The sequence below is a fragment of the Protopterus annectens genome, chromosome 5.part1 (genome assembly GCF_019279795.1).
Source record: "Protopterus annectens isolate FY-2018-M chromosome 5.part1, PAN1.0, whole genome shotgun sequence".
Classification (NCBI taxonomy): Eukaryota; Metazoa; Chordata; order Ceratodontiformes; family Protopteridae; genus Protopterus; species Protopterus annectens.
Window position 1 is genome coordinate 562,152,718 of NC_056736.1, and position 21,885 is coordinate 562,174,602.

Here is a 21,885-nt window from a genome sequence, read left to right on the forward strand (position 1 = left end):
CACTGAGGATACCGATCTTGGAGGAAGGGGAAGGTTCTACCAGATCACCCCCCGAAGAGGTCTCCTTCGGAGATCTAATGGAAATTCTTCTTCAGAGGGAGTGTTGGTCCACCAAAAAAACTTCCTCGGACGAGTTTGTATTTCTGGAGGCATTCGCAGGCCTATTTACCTTTTGAGTGTCCCCCCCCCCCCGGCTGACCCTCTGGTGGACCTCATTACCACCAGAACCTGGAAGGAACCGGACACTGTAGAGCCAATACCTAAATGGCCAGACAAAGTATACAGCCCTCCTGAAGACAAGCCCTCTTGGAGTAAGGGTTCCCCAGTTGATGCCATGGTGGTGGCAGCGGCCACCAAAAAGGAACTGGCCCAGGAAAGTTCCTTGGTCTATCCTCCGAACAAGGAGTCTAGGGTGATGCATAGTCTTGGAAAGCGGACGTTTGCTTCAGCTACCTTTGCTATAAGGGTGCTGAATTACATGGCCCACGTAATTAGACTGCAGCGTAACCTCATGAAGGAGTATGCAGTCTCTCCCCCTGAGTCCATTTCAGCCGAGGATAAACGGACATTCTCTGCTCGTATGGCCACTCTCAAGTCCATTTCGAATATGTCCATGCGTTTACTCTCTCATGCCACCGAGGGAGCCACTAGGGCAGCCGGGTTCGATATTGCCATGAGGCGTCATGCCTGGCTCCGGCTTTGCAATTTTTCGGAACCTTTCAAGCCGTCCTTGGCTAATGCCCCTTTTGACGGTTCAACCCTGTTCGGGAAGACCATTCGGGACACACTAGTCCAGAGCGAGAAGGATGGAAAAACACTTTTGGCCATCGGGATCTGCTTCTCTGACCCTCAAAGGTCCTTCTCCAGGAACCAGCGAGGACAAAAGTTGTGGTTTCGGAAGTCTCAGCAGTCCCGGAACACTCCGGACTCCTCCTTTTCTAGAGGCAGAGGGGGACAAGGTGGATGCCGGCCCAGAGGCAGAGGGGGACCGAAGAACTTTGTGTCATGGGAACCCTTTTCCGACCGACCAGTGCAGCAGCCCTGAGTGGTTGCCCAACTGCTCCTCTCTGGAGGCAGTCTGGGGGTGTTTGTCGAGGCACCTAGCCCAGTGGTAGTCCATCACGTCAGATTGCTGGGTGCTTCGGATAATATCCAGAGGCAATTCTATTCCCTTCATAAACAGACCCCCATACACAAGGAGTCTCCCGGATGTCCCACCCGCTCAAAGGGAGGCGGAAGCTTTGGAAATAAAAAAGCTGCTAGAAAAAAAGAGCAATCCAGCTAGTGCCCCCAGACCAGTCCGGATCAGGCATCTATTCCAGGTTCTTTTTGATGCCAAAAAAGACTGGGGACTTGAGGCCGATTCTCGACCTATCCACAATGAATCTGTCTGTTGCCAAGTAGAAGTTCCAGATGGTCACTTTACAATCCATCCTGCCCTTCTTGCAGGAGGAAGACTGGATGGGCTTGATAGACCTGAAGAATGCGTACTACCATATCCTGATGGACAGGCGATCCAGGAGGTTCCTCCACTTTTGGCTAGGAGCCAGTCACTACCAGTTCAGAGTCCTACCCTTCGGTCTCACCACAGCCCCCAGGGTGTTTACCAAGGTCATGGCAGTTGTAGCGGCCCACCTGAGGCTTCAGGGAATTCAGGTCTTTCCGTACCTGGACGACTGGCTTCTCACCGTCCCCACCAGGTATCAGCTTGTATTAGCCAGAAACTTTTTTCTTCAGTTGACGACTCAGCTGGGTATCACAGTAAACCTCAAGAAGTCTTCTCTTCAACCCGTTCAAATTCTAGACTTCATAGGGGCAAGAATAGATTCTCTTCAGGCCAGCATATTTTTGACCCCAGACAAACTTCACAGCCTGGCCCTTCATGTCTTGGCGCTCCTTCAGACTCCTGCACCCCCAGCGGAGTTGGTCCCGAGTGTCCTAGGGTCCATGACAGCAGCTATAAATATGGTTCCTTGGGTATGTCTGCATATGAGTGTTACAGTGGATGTTACAAGTTCAGTGGTTTCTACTGTATCATTCACTAGACTTTCCGAATCCTCTAAGCAAAGTGTGCAAAGCTTCTCTCATGCGGTGGCTTCAATCCCAGGATCTGCGAGTAGGATGCCCCCTTGTTTTGTCTCCGCCCCAAGCCACGGTGACCACGGACCCCTCCCGCTTAGGGTGGGGGGGCATTGCTCGGGCAGGACTGTCCAAGGCATGTGGACCCCAAGCGAGACTGTTCTGCATATCAATGTTCTGGAGATGAGAGCAGTCTTTTTTTAGCGTTGCAGACCCTTCCCTCTGAGAACTGTTGCGATCCAATCGGACAATATGTCAGTGTTCTGGTACTTCAGCAAACGGGGGGGGGGGGACCAGGCCCTATCCACTTTGTTGAGAGGCCATGAGCGTGTGGGAATGGGCAAGCTCCACCAACCGCTTTCTGATAGCAATGCACATCCCAGGTCAGTCCAGCATTTTGGCAGACAAATTGAGCAGGACTATCCTTTCACCTTACGAGTGGTCTCTGAACCCTTATGTAGCAGAACAGATCTTCCTCAGGTGGGGTCAGCTTTGCTGCGATCTCTTCGCATCACTGTCCAACGCGAAGTGCAGTGAGTTTTTCGCTCTGATTCCCCCGATGGGGGAAGTCCCCAGAGATGCTGTTGTCCATGCTTGGCCACCTGGTCTTCTTTATGCGTATCCCCCGCTTCTTCTCATGACAAAAATGTTACAGAAAGCTCATTGGTTGGGGAGCAGGGTTATTCTCATAGCCCCATTCTGGCCTCGTCAAGTTTGGTTCCCTTGCCTGTGGTCTCATCTTCTAGCTCCGCCCTGGATTTTGGATCCCATTCTGGATCTTATTCGTCATCCCTCGGGAATTCCTCCTCTGAATCTGGACAGCCTCAAGTTCACAGCTTGGCTGCTCCAGTTCCATTAGTTGCCAGGACTCCCAGTATCTCTTCCCCAGTTAAATCCCATTCCGGTAACGGCACAAAAGTCCTCTACCAGAAAAGTTTACAGTAGTAAATGGAAACTCTTTTCCATTTGGGCTTCGCAGAGAAATCTGGATCCTTTTACCGCTCCAGTACTAGCGGTATTAGACTTTTTGTCTCATTTTTCAGCAAGGGGCCAGCTCTTCCACAGTGAAAGTCCAGCTGGCGGCTATTTCCCATTTTCACGTAGGGGAAAATTCAGGTTCTGTAGCTGCTGCCAGAATTTGCAAGACTTTTATTAAAGGTACTTTTCTCCTGAGACCTCCTGTCAAAACTCCTTCCCCTCCGTGGGATTTGACGTTTTGGTTTTTCAGGCCTTAGTTGTGCCCCCGTTCGAGCCCACAGCATCAGTTAACTTGAAATTTTTGTCATGGAAGACAGCCTTCCTGGTAGCTATCACTTCAGCCAGGAGCGTGTCGGAACTTCAGGCGCTATGTATGAAGCCCCCATACCTTTTTTTTCATAAGGATAGGGTGTCTCTCAGGACTAACCAGTCTTTTCTTCCTAAAGTTGCTTTGGAGTCTAACATTAATCAGTCTATTAATTTGTCTGTATTTGTCCCTAATTTTCAAAATAAAGGGGAATACAAACTTTGCTGGATGTTCCCAGGCAGTTACGTTTTTACTTGCATAGGTCCAAACCTTTCCGTAAATCTGATCAGCTTTTTGTTTTCTGTGCTAAACCCTTTTTAGGAAAACCAGTTTCGAAGGTGACTCTCGCTAAATGGATTTCGCTTTGTATTTTATAAGCTTCTAAAGAACTTGGATTGCCAGAACCAGAAGGGGTTCATGCTTATGCCACCTGTTCTATGGCTACTTCTGCTGCATTCTGGTCTAGAGTTTCTCTGGATGATATTTGTTCAACAGCTACCTGGGCCTCCTCTCACACTTTTTTATTATTCATTTATAAGCTAGAGGGTCTATATTAGAACATCGACGGTTCAGAACTTTGAATGTTCTAATATCGACCCCTATTCAGCGAATGCTGAAAATAGCAAAGCTACAGAAAACCAAATTTTTTCCTTGGGAAAGAATTTGGCTATCCCTTTCTGTCGCTTTGCTATTTTTAGCACTGTGGTGGAAAGTTACGGGTCGGGTTCAGGTAAGTGTGCGATTGGGCATGGGTTAGGTGAGTTAAGATTAGGGCGCAGGTCAGGTAAGTGTGCGATTGTGTGGACGTGAGGGTTGGGGCGGGTTAGGTGAGTGAGGGTTAGGGTGCGGGTCAGGTAAGTGTGCGATTGTGTGGATGTGATATTTAGGGCGGGTGAGGCGAGTGTGCGATAGTGACGGACCTAAGGGTTTGGGTTGGTAAGTGGATAGATAGTGGTGTATGTACAGTTTAGTGTAGGGTTAGATGTAAGATTTTAGGTGTTGTGTGTGGATTGCTGTTTGTTTGTTGTGTGTGTGCTTGTGTGTGCTTGTGTGTGCTTGTGTGTGCTTGTGTGTGCTTGTGTGTGTTTCGGAACAGCAAATTGTTTTCCTAGGAAAAAATTTGCTGTTCTGCATGTTCGATGTTTTCAGCGTTCGCTGAATTGGGGTTGATATTAGGACATTCGAAGTTCTGAAACTTCGATGTTCTAATATAGACCCTAAGCTAGATATGGTGTCTAGAGGAAGGGCTTCCTTTGGCTCTGCAGTGCTCCGGAATATCCTTCCTTAAGGGCCTCCCAAGAATTCGGGTAGCTGGGGACTCTGTCCCACAGGTTAATGACCAAATGAAGTTAACTACTTCAGATAAAGAAGTTATGTACTCACCATAACGTTCCATCTGAGTAGTTAGACTTCATTTGTCAGCAACCTTCCCTCCCTCCTTCCCCCTGACCTTTGTGGTTATTTCTCTGCTTGGGCTCTATGTCCTGAGTTTGACGAGCCTGGTGTATGTGTTCGGGTTAGGTTTTTGGTGTTTTAGGTTGTTGTGTGTCACGTATTTGGTGGCAAACTCCATCTGAGGATTGGAAGGAGGTTGCAGTGTAGTATGGGTAAGGGGGGAGGAGCTTGGAGCTCGGATCTTTAGCTTTGTAAGCTGCCGGCTTAGATCTGTATCGGATCTGTAATCCACAGGTTGCTGACAAATGAAGTCTACTCAGATGGAACATTATGGTGAGTACATAACTTCTTTTTTTACTTGCAATTAACTTTCTCCCTCCTCTTCCTCTCTCCTGAGTATTTTTCCGAACATTAATGACTTGAAGTAGGGCATATGCTTTAGAGTCCTGTACAACAGAGTCCAAGGATTTTCAATATTTCCAGATTTTCTTGTTCTATTGCCATTCATCTCCTTCTCCCAAACCCTATCTCTGCTTCATTTCCAACATACTCTATTCTAGTCAACTCTTGTGCTTTTGTTTCCCTCTCTCAAGCATTTTCCATTGAAAGACTGGAAAGGATTTCATTGGCACCATCTCTCTGCTTCTTGTTCTTCTGGTAAAGACTACAGAGGCTCCTTTTTCACAGCTCACATTTTGTTGAACAAACTTTTGTATTTCTTCCTTAGCATGTACTTCATCAAAAAATTATTTTGTTCCTCCTGGGAAAATATTTTGAAGCTAGCTGGTTACAGCAATTTGAATATCACTCCCGCTTCTCGACATTCCCTAAATAATGGGATACATTTACTCCTCTTCTGCCTGGTGTACAATGAGCAGTCATTCTCCACAAACACTCTGCTGTCTCCTACTTTTAGTATTTTGTTTTTCTGCCACAGTTTTGTCAGAATCAATTCCTTCTACTGGTAATATTGTATCTTTACTATTAATGGTCTAGGTTGTTTTCTCATAGCCAGGTTTGGAGCATAGACACGATGTGCCCCTTGAGTTAACAGTTCCTGTTGTGGAATACCGGTCCAGTTGTTTGTGCTTTCATAAAATTAATACAGTCTGTTCCTTCCAGCTTCTTGGGTACAGTTGAAAATCTTAGGTTGTCTCTACGTGCTGTGTGTCTAATTCTATTCGTTTTTGAAACATCTCTTCTTGTACAGTCTCATATTCAGCCAACCTTTTCTTCATTTCGACTTATGAGTTTTGCAGTTTTATCACTTTATCTGAATCTCTATTTAAAGCTTCTTTCATTTTTCCAGCCATTTATTGTTTGAGTTGATATACGTAGGCAGTGTTTTGTTTATTTTAATCTGGTCTGTGTGCAGTTGGCTTATATTTTCCTCTAGGTTACTGGAAGTCATGTCTGGAGCTTGCTATGCTTTTTGCAGAACAGCTACAGTACTTTTCCCAGTCAGTGCTTTTTCGTCACCTTTTGTAGGTGATTTTCCTTCACGTTGGGAAATCAGAAATTCACTCTGGGTCTGGCTCCCATGTCTCTCTGATAGTTTGGGCATTACTTTCTGGCTCCGTCTAACTTACCCCTCCCCCACATAACCTCTAGAAATGTCTTAACTAACATACCCCATCTTAATAAACGCTCATGATACATGGGGGACACAATTAGTTAGTGAAGTATATATCTGTGAACCTACGTAGCATCTTGTTTACTATATGCATATGTTTAACTATTAGCATAACAGCTTTTACCTCTTTTGCAAGCTTGTATGGTGGACTTCCACCCCTCCGTTTTTTTTCCAGACTATCCGGAAATCAAACTGATTCTCCGGTAGTCTGGAAAACACTGTACAAACTCCGGTATTCTGATTTTAAAAGGAAACAGACTATCGGAGTTCGTAAGTCGGCTGATTTACTATGCTTTTTTTTTACAGAAAAACATAGTAAATCAGCCGACAGCAGGCAGCAGGAATGAAAAAAGAGGGCGTTCCCGCTGAGAGATGTCCTCGTGATGTCACAAAATGGGCGTTATGTGGGTGGGTGGGCGGGGTTACTGGTGACACGAGGGGCATGGCTTTACTCCGGTTTTAGCCACGAAGGAAGGTGGCAACCCTATGTGCTTATAAGACTTTTTTAAATGGGATTTTCTCCTTTCAAGCATCCTTAGTTATGCCGTTGAGCCTTATGGATGCCTGCCACGTAGTAACTCAAATGGGATAAATTTTATTGGAGCTATGGGTGTCCATCTTACAACAAAAAGGAAGTAACTGATGCCATGTCTTAGCATCTGGTATTACGGCCTTCTTTAGCATCGACTTCAGAGTTTTATTGAAATGCTTCCCTTATCCATCAGTTTGAAGGTGAACTGAAGTTCTTATCCATTTTATTTTGCAACAGTGACAAAATTGTTGCATTACAAGGAGTATCCTGGTCCATGAGTATTTTTTTGGAAGTTCCTACACTAGAGAAAAGCGACACTAATTCAGTATTAGCCATTACTAGACTTTATACCAATGGACCTTTAAAGGTCCATGGTTATTATTTTTAATACACTGATCTCAATGGACCATTTGCAGGCACAGCACCTGAATAGAATCACATAAGAAATGAACAAAACATTTTTACATTTACAAAGGTATGCTGTATACTCTTATACTACTTCAGTAATAGGTATGTGTATTAACTGACTTGAATGCAAGATGTATGACATTTTGATGAGGCTGCACAGAAGTTCTCAGGCGAGTAACATTTTTGGCTTTGTCCACCCATAAGTATCTTTCAGATTATGGTATGAGCTAGGTTTATTACAACTGTTCTGAAAGGTTTTGGAAGTCTAGAATTGGTATGTTTTTTTTTTTTTTTTTTTTTTTTACCTGGTACAGCAAGTGATTGACCCTGTCCCACACTTAAGAGTTGAGCAATGTGCTCATCTATTTCTCCTTCTACTCCAGCTATATTTTCTCTGGCCTTGCTTAATATATTGTCATCTCACTGTGATTTCTTAAAATTTTAATTGTTTATACACAAATCTACCATGTCAAGAAAATGTTTCAGTGCACTGACATTAAGTAGAGAGCACAGATACATTTTTCTCCTTTTCCTTTTTCTACAAATGGCAACTCATGATAATAACTTTTGGTTTTGGCAGTTGTCTTTATTTTTATCTTTGTAACTCCTGCTTCTAAGCACTTGCTGCAGAAAGTCTGGTTTCTGATTAGTCCACTGTTTTGACTTTGTAGAGGGAAACGAAGGTCTGTGTTCAGGTTTCCTTTCTTCTCTTAGTCTGTTTGTCACTAATTGTCTTTCCTGTCTGTCTCTACACAGACATCCTTCATTATTTTAATGACATGGAATATTTTACAAAGGTTCAACCTTGTGAACTATGGGTTCTTCCTTTCAGTTTTTCCACTGGCTTCTTTCACTAATTTTAACAACTGCAGTTTTATTGCAAGACTCTGTAACTGACTTCTGATAATACACTTGATCATCTCGCTTCCAGTCAGACATCTTTTTTTTTCTTTTGAAGTTCCTATACATATCCCTTTCTGTTTAACAGTGTGTCAGTTTGGTTTTGCCTTCCCCAGTTTTGCTAGAGATATATTCTGGCTGGAGTATGCAGCCTTGCACATTGGATTGAACTTGGTCATGTTTTGACTAATTGCATGCATGTGTTGATCTAGGCACCAAAGCCACAGGATGTACTGCTTTACTGAAGTATGTCTGAATTTCTACATGTGTTGTGTTTATGGAGATATGAAAGAATATAATATATTGCTTCTACCTTCTCATTAAGAAAACTTATATCTATGAACAAATAAAAAAACGTGTGACAATAATGTTCATGCCTCTTCAGTTCTTTCCCATCCACAAACACTGTCAATTTGGCTAACTTAGGATAGTAGCATTAGCATGTTCTCTGTTGCGATCAGTCATGCAATGATTTTCATTAAGCATGTTTGTTAGAAATCACATTTTTGATAGAACATTTACATTTCTTTGACATCTAATTGGTTAAAAATCTGTGTTTTGACAGGTGCAGCATTTCTCTTACTGCCCTTGTTACTTTGCTTAACTTGTATTTAAGTTGTCAACACTTTGTTCACAGTTTTCTTAACTACAGGGTTAGGTTGATCAGTTTTAAACAATGTTGTATCGGCTAGTCTCCTTTCAATTAGCCCAACTAACTTATCAGAGCTCTTAAGGTGTCTCAGAAATGTCCTTTTACATTGACCGGATGTGCCCTTTTGAATATATCAACAACCAAAATGCCTGCCATTGTACTTTTACTATTTACTTCTGGTTCTAGCCATAGGCTTAGAATGTGCTTTAGACCAGACTTTTGTGCTCTTAATATTTTACTTGAACAAAATGTGCAGTTATGACATCTCCTATCTTGTCTGGACAGCTCTGGCATCATTAGCAGTTTTCTTTCTTTAGTTTTGGTAGTTCATGTAGTCAGTAACTTCTGTGTCCATGTATGTATTAAGTGCTTCTCCTGTAAGTTGTGAAGAAAAGATTTTAGCTCAGTCAGACTTAGCCCAATTTTCCTGCATGACATTTTTCCCAAAACTGTGTGGTAGGCTTCAATATTATCATTCTTGCTCAACTTTAGTGGTTAGATGGTTTGTGGGGGTGGGTTTGAAGTACAGTGGCTGTCTGATTCTTCTGTTCCTGGAAACTTGAGTAAATGTCAGTGGTGTCGCTCCTTTCCTGACTAGTCGCACTTTTTCCTCTCATGAAGCGATATGATGTATTGACTCTTGTTTGTGCTGGTCTGCACAGGAGTCTCTGTGAGTTTCTCTTTTTTTGCAAAGTGCAACTGTTTACTCACGGAATAGGTATTCTTTATTTGTTTTGATGTATGTGTGCCTGTTTTCACTAGTTAGAATATATTTTAGACTGTGGTTCTTTATTAAATGTGTGGATTCATTCATACCCTGATTATCTGCTTTATCTAGTTCAGGTTTATGGAAGGTACGGAATCCTGTCCATCACTGGGTACAAGGCAGAGAAACTAGCTTTATATAGGATGCCAGTCTTCACACAGAAAACATACATGTATTGGTGGTTTATAAGACCATCAGTTAACCCGCTCCATGTTTTTGGTTGATGGGAAATATCTGGCGCATCTGAAGAAAACTTGCGCAGACCCACAAAATATGTAGGATCCACACAGAAGGACTCCAGTAGAAGACCAAACTTTACAACAGTATTTATTGTTCGTGTAGCATTGCTTACTACATTGAGGTGGACACAACAGTGCCATTTTATTTTGCTTTATTTTTGGTAGGACTTATTTTCTACAATTCTTTTAATGTTAGGGGTTGCCACAGCGGATCACCGGTCCGCTGTTGATCGGCAGTGGAGTTTTTGCAGTGTTGTTGCCAGCTCGGTGCCCAACCTTCACAGAAGGCACACACTCACGCACCTACCTGCCTGTCTTTAAAGCTCACTCGACCGCAGGGAGGACATGCAGACTGCACAGATGGCGCTACAGCCAATAATCGAATCATAGAACCTCTTGCTGTGAGGTGACAATACTAACCGGTACACCACCACGGCTGACATTCTTTTAATGTTAATCCTACTCTAAAAAGAATATTGTTTTTGTGTGAATGATTTTCTTGTTTCTGTAGCACAGCAGATCAAAGTTGCTTATTATATTACTGGTCATTTTCATGTGTCTTAAGCATGTTTCTTGTCGATTTTATTTAGTCTACCTTATCCTCTATAATTTGTGTCGAATAGATCTAAAATATAAAGCCTACATATGTAAAATATGGATCTACTGAGTAAGTTTGAGCCTACAAAAAGGAGACATAACACATGCTCCAAGACATCACCATGGAGCATGCAAATAAAATGTACAATGTTTTTGATATGGGGCTGTGCCCCTTACATCCTCCACAAATTAAATATACCAACTCCAAGAAAGCACAATACTGGGGAAAGGACATATTCTTCACCCTCAGTATGGTAGTGATCTTGCACAAATATTGATAGTTTTCTTGTTGACCAGATTATGTCTGCAAAAATAGATGTCCTCTCAATCATAATTCAACAAAATTAAGGGCATTTCTAGTGGTGTCTATATGCAAGTCTTGAGGCTCACTCGGGCCTGGCCTTGGGGGATGGTCTTCTGGTTCTCTGGCTCTTAACTCAGTTGTTAAACTTTGTTAAATAAAACTGAAGAAAATGTTTTAAAATTTTGACTCTGTATGGGTTATTATAAATCTTACTTTGTTTTTGTTTTTCCAGCATATTTTAAAATGGAAGCAAGAGATTTCTTCAGCAAACTAAGATCCTTGGCTATAACCCTGGACAAAGAGAGCAGGCAGCTTGAACAAGCTCTTAATAACAAAGAGTGTGGTTGGTGTTGCATATATATTATTTTTGATTTATTTTAAAGCTCTCTGTCTATAGTGTGTAAAGTCCTGATTACGGTTTAACTTGTAGATAATTTCTTGTAGCTTTTGTGTGTCAGACTTCAGTTCTTTGTTTGGAATAAATCTACAAGCTGAGCAAATCACTCCTTTCCATTTCCTTCACATATTTCAGCTTTCCTTTGTGTTTTTAAATTAAAAAAAACTTTTGAACTTAACATGCGGCACACATTTGTGTTGTCCTGTTGCTTGATGTGATGGTGGCTTGGATGGTAAATTTAATGAAATGATGTAAACGTCATTGTTAGGAATGTCACAAAAGAGCACTGTGAACAGGATATGTAGGTCTTTCTTGTGCTCCAAGACTGCATAATTTTTTTTTTTAATTGAGGAATGGAGTGGTATTGTACAGCGTTAAGCCAGATGGAGTATACTCAATGATGGAGAAGGAAAAGATGTTACAGGAATCCACTAAAAGACCTACTTTTCTCAAATGATTGGTTGAGTTCGTGGCTAGTGGAAAGTGTTTTTTTGTCCATCATTGTACAAATCTGGGTCAAGAAAGGATCTTGTTAACCACATGCAGGTTATCTTGAAATTATATGTGACAAACTTGAGGAAAACTGTGTTCAACAGAAGGCTTTTGGTGTCCTTGTTTTTTGATGGGTTACATGATCCTTTGAGTGTGTCTTCATGAAAGGTATGGTTTGACTGTCGCATCTAATTCTGTGCTACAGTCATGTCACAGTAGAACTGACCAGGTATACTGGGTCAGCATTTGCTTAGACATTCCCATGACCTCTTTGTTAGTACTATACAAATGATAGGCTAGGAAGCTGGCCAAAGAAAGGGCTAATGATTTATCCCTCATTGGTTTGACTAACTATCGGGTGGGTACACACCTCAGAAAATCTCTTGGCAAACATCCTGCAATGGTGATGTGGAGGAACCTCCTTGATAAAGCAAATTATCATCACATATGCAACACGCAATTTGTGAAACATATGTACATCTTAAAATTATGCCGCGGTGGTACGGCGGTAGCGTTGTTACCTCACAGCAAGAGGTTCTCGCGTTCGATTCTCGGCTTGGGAGTGCCTTCTGTGTGGAGTCTGCATGTCCTCCCTGTGGTTGGGTAGCGTTCGAAAGACATGCGTGCGTAAATGGGTGTGCCTTCGTTGAAGGTTGGGCATCTAGCTTGCACCTCGGCGTTTCGTAAAAAATCTACTGCCAATCATTAGCGGACCGGAGTTCCGCTGTGGCGACCCCTTACCGGGAAAAAGCCGAAAGACAAACAAACATGTACATCTTAAAATTATATTCCAACTGTTAAAAGAAAAACACTTATTTCTCCAACATTCACCAGAAGAAACACAGCGATTTCGATAAGCAAATAAAAGCTTTATTTACATGCATGGAGACCTGCCACATCGATGGTGGAATGTCAGAAGTCTAACTTAACTGCAGGGGTTTTTATAGCCCCTTCTGCATGTACACACACACATACTCAACAAGATGTTTATCAGACATTGAGTTTCAGTTAAGACAGAAATATGCAAGGGTCATAAGATAATTACAAGTTTTGTTTTTTCTCGGACTGCAGGTTAACATCTGCACATTCTTTCATGGTCAACCGGTTTAAGCAGGTCAAACAGTTCTTTTAGGAATTCTTTCTTTGCACACAAGATAGTTTAACCCTTATTATGCCTGATACAAAGTAGTTGTTCATACAGAATTTTATTACACCAACACGATTCATATGATATCGGCCATTATACTTATTTACGAACACTTCCATGACTTCTGCATTCTTTATGTTTAAACTAAGTGGACTAGATAAACAAGGAAGCAACTTGCAAACATGCTGTGACATTCGGTAAGTGACCATACTACACTGAGCAGAAGTGTTACTTATACTAATGTGCCATATTTTATCTGGTTACTTGCACAAATATACAATATACCCACATTTCTGCAAATTCGGAAATGACGTTTTATGCATGGAACACTCTGAATCAGCTCATGCTGGACAAAAATGTTTCATGCAGCCAGTTATGATTTTTGATATAGGTTATAATAATGTTTGTGAGGTTATATATTGCAAATGAGTGAATTTGTAATTATCAATAACAAAAAGTGATCCTCCAAATTAACCTGTGTGTGTTCAAGTGAGTGTTTGCATGCATCCTGCATTAGGTTTACACCCTGTTCAGAATGAGCTTTAGACTCTGGCTTCCCCATGATCCTACATCAGATTTCAGTGTATATAATTGAGGAATGAATGAAATTAAATTACCAAGTGTTCATTGTCAAGAAAATTTAAATTGCTCTAGTTTTGTATAAAAATTAAACCTTCTATATGTTAATAGCATTGCAAAGTTTTTGAGAACTGCTTTGATACAGTAGTGTCATTGTCTCAACAGGTAGCACACTCACCTTTGGTGCAAAAGACTCTGGGTTCTATTCCCGTAGCAGGAAGATAAATTGCTGACACTGCTCTGCAGCTTAAGGGGGTTGCTGCTTTTGTGAATGTGCTATCCTTTAGATCGGACATTAAACCAATGCCCTGTCTGTCTGCATTGGTGACATATAATAGCTGGTTGCAAAAGATCCCATGGCACCTGTCAGAAAGAGTAGGAGAGCTCCAGGATGCACTGGCCAAATTTTCCCTAGTAGTATAAATATGACCTATGGTCTCCCCCCTGAAAAGAGGCTACTAGCCCAGTAGGACTAACCCAGTCCACGAAAGATAAGTAAATTTATTCTTTTTGCTGTCATTAATGATTTATTGATCTTGACATTTGTTTGTTGTACGGTTATTCTGATGTTTTGTCTATGAATCTCAGAAAGCACCACTAATAGATGTAGGAGGCAGAGTGAACAAATCTACATTTCCTGCTTTTTAAGGAAACAGAGCGGGGGAAATTTTTCAGGGAACAAAGCAGCAAAAAAAATAGGTAGTAAGATTTTATTAAAGTGGAGGAATGCGAAGAAGGAATATTAAATGAAAATCTCTGCTCTTTATATACAGAGAAGATGATGAAGCAGTTTCCTGAATGTCAGTTCCATGGCATAGTGAGATGAAGCCTTGCCTGTGAGGCAGGTGATATGGAAGAAGTGATACCCGGGGTAAACCTACGATCTCCCATCCACTCATCCAGATTCCTCTTGAAGAGAGTCAATGAGGGACTCTGCCTAACCTGGACTGGGATTTTATTCCAGAGTGAAGAGAGCCTCTGGGTTATGAATCTGTCCCTCCAGCATGTCCTATTTATTTCAGTGCTGCGGTTCAAGTCTCTCGAGCACGTAGGTCGATGGGATTTGGATTTTCTGACGTGCAGCATGTCCATTAATTCCGGGTTGGACATGGCTTTATACGTCAGGCACAGATCGCCTCTGAGCAGGCGGTATGCCACTGAGTAGAGCTGGAGTTTCGTTAACTGGGCAGCATATGGCATCTGTTTGAGCCCTTTGATCCTCTTGGTGAGGTACTTTTGGGGTCTTTCCAGTTGCTGCAGGTGTCTGGTAAGGTATATCCCAAAAGGGGCATTGTACTCAATTATGGGCCTGATGAGGGATGAGTAAAGAGGCACGATGACCTCCCCTGATCTAGATGTGAATCCCTTCATGATTAGGTGGGCTATATAAAATGTTTTTCTAACCACTTTGGCCACGTGGTTGTCAAATGAGAGATTGCTATCAACTTGGGTCCCCAGGTCCCTAATTACTTCTTCTGTACTTAATGATTACCACCTATGTGGTAATTTGTGGGCACTTTGTTTTTGCCAAAGGGGATGACTATACACTTTTTGGCGTTTAGCTTGAGGCCATGGCTCTGGCACCAGTTGTCTGTTTCTGTGAGGCCTTTTTGGAGGATGCTTGTGTCAGCTGGAAAGTCTATTATGGCACCCAGTTTGCAGTCATCTGCGAACTTGGCCAGCCACAGTCCTTTCGTGTTGGCCTGTACCTCCGAGGAAATATATACCGAACAAGAGAGGTCCCAGGACTGAGCCTTGTGGGACGCCACTTGTAACTGGTTTGGAGTCTGACATGGCTCCAGCAATTCTAACCATGTGGGTTCTGTCCTTGAGCCAGTTTGCAACCCACCTAGTGACATAGGTGTTTATATTTAAGTTGGTGAGCTTATCTATAATGCCCAAGTGGGGTATTGTATCGAAGGCTTTTGCGAGGTCCAGGTAGGCTGTGTGGACCACCTTCCCCTCGTCAATGGCCTTGGTGACTGTTTCAAAGAAATTGACCAGGTTTAAGAGGCAGGATCTGCCCTTAACAAAACCGAACTGGGTAGGGATCCAGTGTCTGTAGGTCCCCAATATCTTTGTTTATGAGGTTCATGATCCTTTCCATAGCTTTGCAGACCAAGCTAGTCAGGCTTATGGGGCGATAGTTTCCAGGATCTATTGAGGCACCACCTTTATGGAGAGGGACCACTGTTGCTGTACGCCACTCTTTGGGTACATATCCTGTGGTAAGGCTGTGATTGAACAGTAGTTTTATGTTTGGGTTTAGCTCTTCTTGGGGTTCATGTAGGACGCAGCCTGGGACACCGTCTGGTCCCATTGATGCTATGTTTTTTTTTGCTTTGGAGAGGGCGGCTCTTACCCGAGCATCTGAGATGTCAGGGGGGCAGCACTCTGCTGGGATAGATATTCGCCCTTTTGGTGGGGAGGGGGGGGACGTTTGTACTGAATCTGTCCGCTAGGATGTTGGCAATGTCTGTGGGTTCGGTGTATTTTTTGTCATTTTGGACTAATTCTAAGCATATCTGGGAATTCCCACCCAGGTTCCTAACATAACTAAAGAAAGTCTTGTGATTATCCTTAGTGTCCTGTGCAATTTTTCTCTTGAAGCTGGCCTTAGACGATTTTATGAGTGCCCGTAGTTTTTTTGCTAATACTGATCAGAGATGCCTTCCCTTTTTGGGATTTTGCTTTGCCATGTAGTAGCTTCCTCCTTCTATTGTATAGTTTGTCTATGGCTGGGATCCACCAGACAGGACGTCTGCCTTTGGAGGATTGGGTCTTGGTTTTATTTGGGATTGCATGATCCATGCATTCCTGAAGGTGTTCATAGAATGCGTTTATAAAGGAGTCTGTGGTCTGGGCCATATTTTCCACAGGCCCGGGTGCTTAGAAGGATTCCACCTTGGTTTTGAGGAGTGTGAAATTTGTTTTAGAGAAGTTTTTTCACTGTGGTTTTCTGGGCAGGGGGTGGGGTCGGGATGTGAATATCCAGTGAGATTAGTTTATGATCTGATCTTACCAGTGAGGGATACACTTCTGGTCTGGAGCATAGAGTCCCCATGTTGGTGATGATCAGGTCCAGTATGTTTTCCCCTCTTGTGGGAGTGGTAACAAGTTGTTCCATAGCATTTGAGTTTATAAATTCTAGGAACCTTTGGGCTAGGGTGTTGGAGCTAGAGTAATGCTCCCAGTCTATGCTTGAGTAGTTGAAGTCGCCCAGTATAATGGTGTTTGGAGAGACCTTCATATTTTCCAGTGTTCTCAGGTAGGCCGAGTAGGGTTCCTGGGTTTGGGAGGGTGGTCTGTAGCAGGCTATAAACTGGAAGGCAGTTTTAGCCACTGTTAGCTGCACATGGATAGTCTCTGATGCTTCGTGCTGTGCCACCAACCTGGAGGTGTGGGTATCTTTGATGAATATTGATACTCCCCCTCCTTTTGTGGTTCGGTCCAAGTTTTGGGGCCAAAAAGCATGGTATGAGGTATAACCTGGTAGTGCTGGGGTGCTCTCGGGAGCCTTGAACCAGGTTTCTGTTACTGCACAGATAGCGATGTTCTCCACGATAAGGAGAGTTTTGAGTGCGTGCATCTTGAGGTTTAGACTTCTGGCGTTGAGTAGCATTACTCTTAGTTTCTTATCCCTTGTGATATCTATGGAGGTCGGTTTGTCTCTTGAGCCTTGCCTAAAAATGGCACTATGGGGGTGGCAAGAGCCTTTGCCAATATCCGAAAGCCCAGGGGTGACAGGTGCAAGCCATCCCTAGCGAAGCATCGTGGCTTTTCGAGTATGTCATCCCAGGCTGACAGGCATTGGATCCCCTTTTGAATGACACCAGTACTTAAGCCAATTGTTGAAATTGATCATCTTGTCTTCATATTGTGGCATCATTCTTGGCGAGGGTAAGATGCTACTCCAGGTCAGGGTCATACTGGCCTGGGCTACATGCTCAGAGAGCTCCTCTGTCTCTTTTCATGTAGTCCAGGGAGGTACGTCTCAGGTAATTTACACCAGCATGGAAAATGACAGAGTCATATTTGTACTTGCCTTGGAGTGACCTGAGTGCGTGTGTTATGTGGCGGATCCTAGCGCCCGACAGGCAGCTCACCGTGACCACCTCCTTGTTCAGCCTGGTGAAAGGGACGTCGGTGTACCTGACGATAGAGTCACCTATTACAAGTGTATCGGGTGTGTTGTTTAGCCTTAAGGGCTGTGACTGTTCGGCACACTGGCTTTGTGAGCTATGTGTTGCACGTGTTTTGTTTTGGGGTAGCGGTTGCTTGGGTGTCTGCTTTGGAGGTCTCTGCTGCTTAGGCAAATTTTTATTTAGAGCCTCCGAGTATGTTTTTTTGTGTTTGTGTTTGGTTTGCTGTCGTGGTAGGTCTATGTGAGACTGGCATTGTAGTGAGTGTGGTTTCCTTCTCCTCCTGACTGGTTACGCCAGTACCGAGTTGAGAGAGCTTAGCCTCCAGTTTGGCTATATGGTTGCATCTCTCATGTGTTGGAATTTGTTGGGAGGAGAAGAGGGTTGTCTGTGTACATGAGGCAGTTGTAACATTGTCTCAAGATTCCCAGATTCACCAGCTGGACCGGAGAGGAGATTGACAACTGACCTTTGGACATGCTAGAATAGTATTGGGAATTCCTTTATAATTGGAAAAAAGGGCCAATGGGGAACAAGGTACTCAAGGGGAGTTTGTGAGGGTGTAGTGCTTTTAATTTTTTAGTGCTGACTTAGTGAGCAAGTGCCAGGTAACTTAAATGCATTGTGTTACAGGTAACTTAAATGCAAAAATGACAAACAGTAACTTTGTTTCAAGTGAAACAAGGAAATAAGTACAGTAAGCAATGCAGATATCACTAGGGATCCACAGAAGCGCTGAAAAGCCGTGTTTTAGGTGGAATTAGCGTTTCAGAGAAATGACAAGCAAACAAACAACAAGCATACAAACAAAGCTAGATTCAGCAGGCCTGGATCTAGTCTATGCTACAGCAATCAAAGTGTACCAATTTCAGTAAGAAACCGTTCAAATATGCAGGCACTATAAGCCTTTAACCAGAAATTCCCAGCTCAGAAGGGCAGAGTCCAGCCTCTCCTCCCACAAGAGTGCAGACCACGAAACTTCTTAATGTAAAATAAATGGCCTGAAGCCCAAGTGCTTAAACCAGAACTAATACACTTTTAGAATAACAGACACTGAGCCCTCAATCAGCAGTTCCCAACTTAGAAGGATGTACCTGTCCTGCCAGCACAGTGCAGGCCACAAACCTTCTTGATGTAAAACAACTGGTCTGTAGCCCAAGTGCTTAAACTAAAAGGCTTAGAATGAGTTGCACCAAGCAGTAATAAATACAATTGAGTACTTTTAAGATGAAGCAAAAGCAAAATAAAGTAGGAAGAAACACAAATACAGTAAAAGCAGATATATATGTATATATTTTTTTTTTAAGTGGAAAGAGAGAAAGGAGTAGCAGAAACTAAGCTGATTGGCCTTCTGAAATGTTCTCCCTGTACTGGGTAGAATGAGGTAAAGACACTAGACTGGGAGGAGGGTCCCAGATCAAATTTACACTAGGGACGGGCAATTGCAAAACCACCAACTATAAAAACACTATACCAACAGGGAGGGTGGGAAACAAACTGCAGAAATGTTTCTCACAGATGAAAAGCAGCAGTGAGCCTTTAAATGATAGTTTTAAACAGCTAAAGGAGCCTCTTGAAAAAAGAGTTCAACTGCAACAAGTTATCAGAAACAAACAACCCAACAGATGCTTAATAAAAGTGGACAATTTCCAGTTAATACCTCACACGCAGTGACACTAGCTAGTAAAATACACAGTACACAAAGTTATATAAATAACAAAGAAATAAAGAACAAAATAAACAAAAAGCAGGATACTTAATGTTATATATTATAGCTCTGAGTTTCCTCAGTGTCCTTCCTTCGATAAGCTCAGTGTGAAATGGCAGAACACTCACAACTGAACTTCTTAGGTAACAGAAAGTTGAAACCTGAGACAGCTTTTAAGAAAGAAGTCTCAAAAGAACCAATGAGGTGCTTAGTCTAAGCTGTAGTCCAGGTGACCTCAGTCAGCCAATGACCTCAAACAATTCTCTCTCACTGAAATGCCTGATGGCTTTGGCTAAACCAAGATGTCCCTGAATATGTGCTTAGATACACAGTCTCCACAAACACTAGGCTCAAATACAAGCCTGAATATGGAAATGCTACAAATATCCCCACTACTTAGAACAAACTGCAGTAATGTTTCTCACAGCTGAAAAGCAGCAGTGAGCCTTTAAATGAAAGCTTTAAACAGCTAAAGGAGCCTCTAGAAAAAAGAGTTTAACTGCAACAAGTTATCAGAAACAACCCAACAGATGCTTAATAAAAGTGGACAATTTCCAGTTAATACTTCACACACAGTGAAACTAGCTAGAAAAATGCACAGTACACTGTGTACTGGTAATTGTTGTTTGACTAATTTTATATCATTGCTGGCTGACTTCAGAGTTGTGCACTGTTATTTTTGCTTCACTGTATAGTTTTTCGGATCTCTGCTGAAGGTGTTGGTTTTCCCATAGCCACCCTCCCTATTCCAGTGTTTAAATTTGGAGGCTTTTGCAGTTGCCCGCCTCCACTGTAGATTTGATCTGAGACACACCCCCCCCCAGTACCATCTCTTTACCTCATTCTACCGAATAGACTCCTTCTGCACTTGTTTTTAGTCATTTTTTAATTTAATTGCATTTTTTTAAACTGCTTGGTCCAACATTGCTACATACTCAAGTGTGCTAGCTTGCACTGCATTTGAATTGTTTTTACTGCTGTTGTAGCTACTTTTCTGTGTGTGTGTGTGTGTGTGTGTGTGTGTGTGTACATATATATATTATATATATATTATATATATATATATATATATACACACACACACACACACACACCTTTCCTGTAACTACTGTAGCCCAGATTCAGATTTGCTGTATCCAGGACTGTATGTAAGCTTCTGAGCCCCCCCCCCCCCAAGCTTTCCGTGTTGCAGGGAAGCCTTCTAGCTTATCAGTGGGAGTGGTAGGCACTAGGTAACTTATCTATCACATAAGGAGTGGTTCTGGCCCAGAAATTGTAGTTATTGGCAGTTTGGGCAGTTTTTTCATCTTTCTCAACTTTCTGATTTAAAAGCCTGCATTTGCACTTTTCTCCCCTTTCCTGTAACTAGTTTATTCCAGATACAGATTCTTAGTTTTAGCACTTGAATTTGCTTATTCGTGATCAGCACTTGTTCAAAAATTGTAAGCACTAAATAACCTACTAATTACTACAGCACTCAACCTTCCTCATTACCTAGAGGAAAACAGTATTGGTACTTACTTTCCTCACTTGCTTAGAGAAAAACAGCTCTTGTACTGACATTCCTCACTTATCTAGAGGAAAATAGTTTATTCAGGCATGTCCAAGGGTCAGCTCCCAGTGTTCTCTCCTGTCTATCTGATGAATCTGGGCATCTTGGGCAATGTGGAAATTGCCTCATGTACACAGACAACCCTCTCCTCCTACCACCCAACACTATAACCTGTGAGAGATGCACTTATCTAGCCAAACTGGAGGTAACGCTCTCTCCAATCAAGACTGAACTTGACAGTCATGAGGAGAAGGTAAACACTTGCACCACACCACACCACACATAGTCTCTACACCACCAAAATCCACACATAGAAACACAAAAACATTCGCGGAGGCTCTCTATAATAATCTGCTCAAGCAACAGAGACCTCCAAAGTAGAAATGTAAGCAACCTCCACCCCCAACACAACCCAAATGACACATAGCCTGCAGACTCAGTGTGCCACTCAACCAAAGCCAATAAGGCAAAACAACGTACCCAACACACTAGTCATAGGTGACACTATAGTCAGGCACACTGATGTCCCATCCAGCATGCTAAACAAGGAGAAGGTTACTGTCAAGCTGCTTGTCGGGTGCCAGGATCCGCCACATTACCCACGCACTCGAGTCACTCCACAAGTACAAATATGACTCTGTCATTGTCCATGTTGGTGTGAACGACCTGAGACATACCTCCCTGGACTACATGAAAAGAGACATGGAAGAGCTCTCCGATCTTGCAGCCCAGGCAGGTATGACTCTAGCCCTGAGTAGCATTCTGCCATCACCCAGAATGATGCTGCAGTACAAGGACAAAATGATTGACTTCAACAATTGGCTAAGCTTCGGGTGCCATTCTGAAGGGATCCAGAATCCGTCTGCCTGGGATGACATGGTTGATAGACCCCATTGATTTGCCAGAGATGGCCTGCATCTGTCACCCCTGGGATTCCAGATACTGGCTAAGGTTCTTGCTGCCCCTATAGTGCCTTTTTTAGGCAAGGTTCAAATGACAAATTCACCACCATAACAGGAACAGGCAAGCAAAAACTGAGGGTGATGCTACTCAATGCTAGAAGTCTAAACTTCAAAAT

General features: G+C 42.8%; 1 protein-coding gene across 1 annotated transcript in view; it reads left to right on the top strand.

The window, feature by feature from the left end:
• SKA3 (spindle and kinetochore associated complex subunit 3) overlaps positions 1-21,885 on the top strand; it is a 730,622-nt gene that overhangs the window by 88,766 nt on the left and 619,971 nt on the right. Inside the window, exon 2 of the mRNA XM_044073181.1 lies at positions 11,023-11,133. Within this exon, the coding sequence (XP_043929116.1) occupies positions 11,034-11,133 (100 nt within the window). The 5' untranslated portion in view covers positions 11,023-11,033. The remainder of the gene's footprint in view (positions 1-11,022; positions 11,134-21,885) is intronic.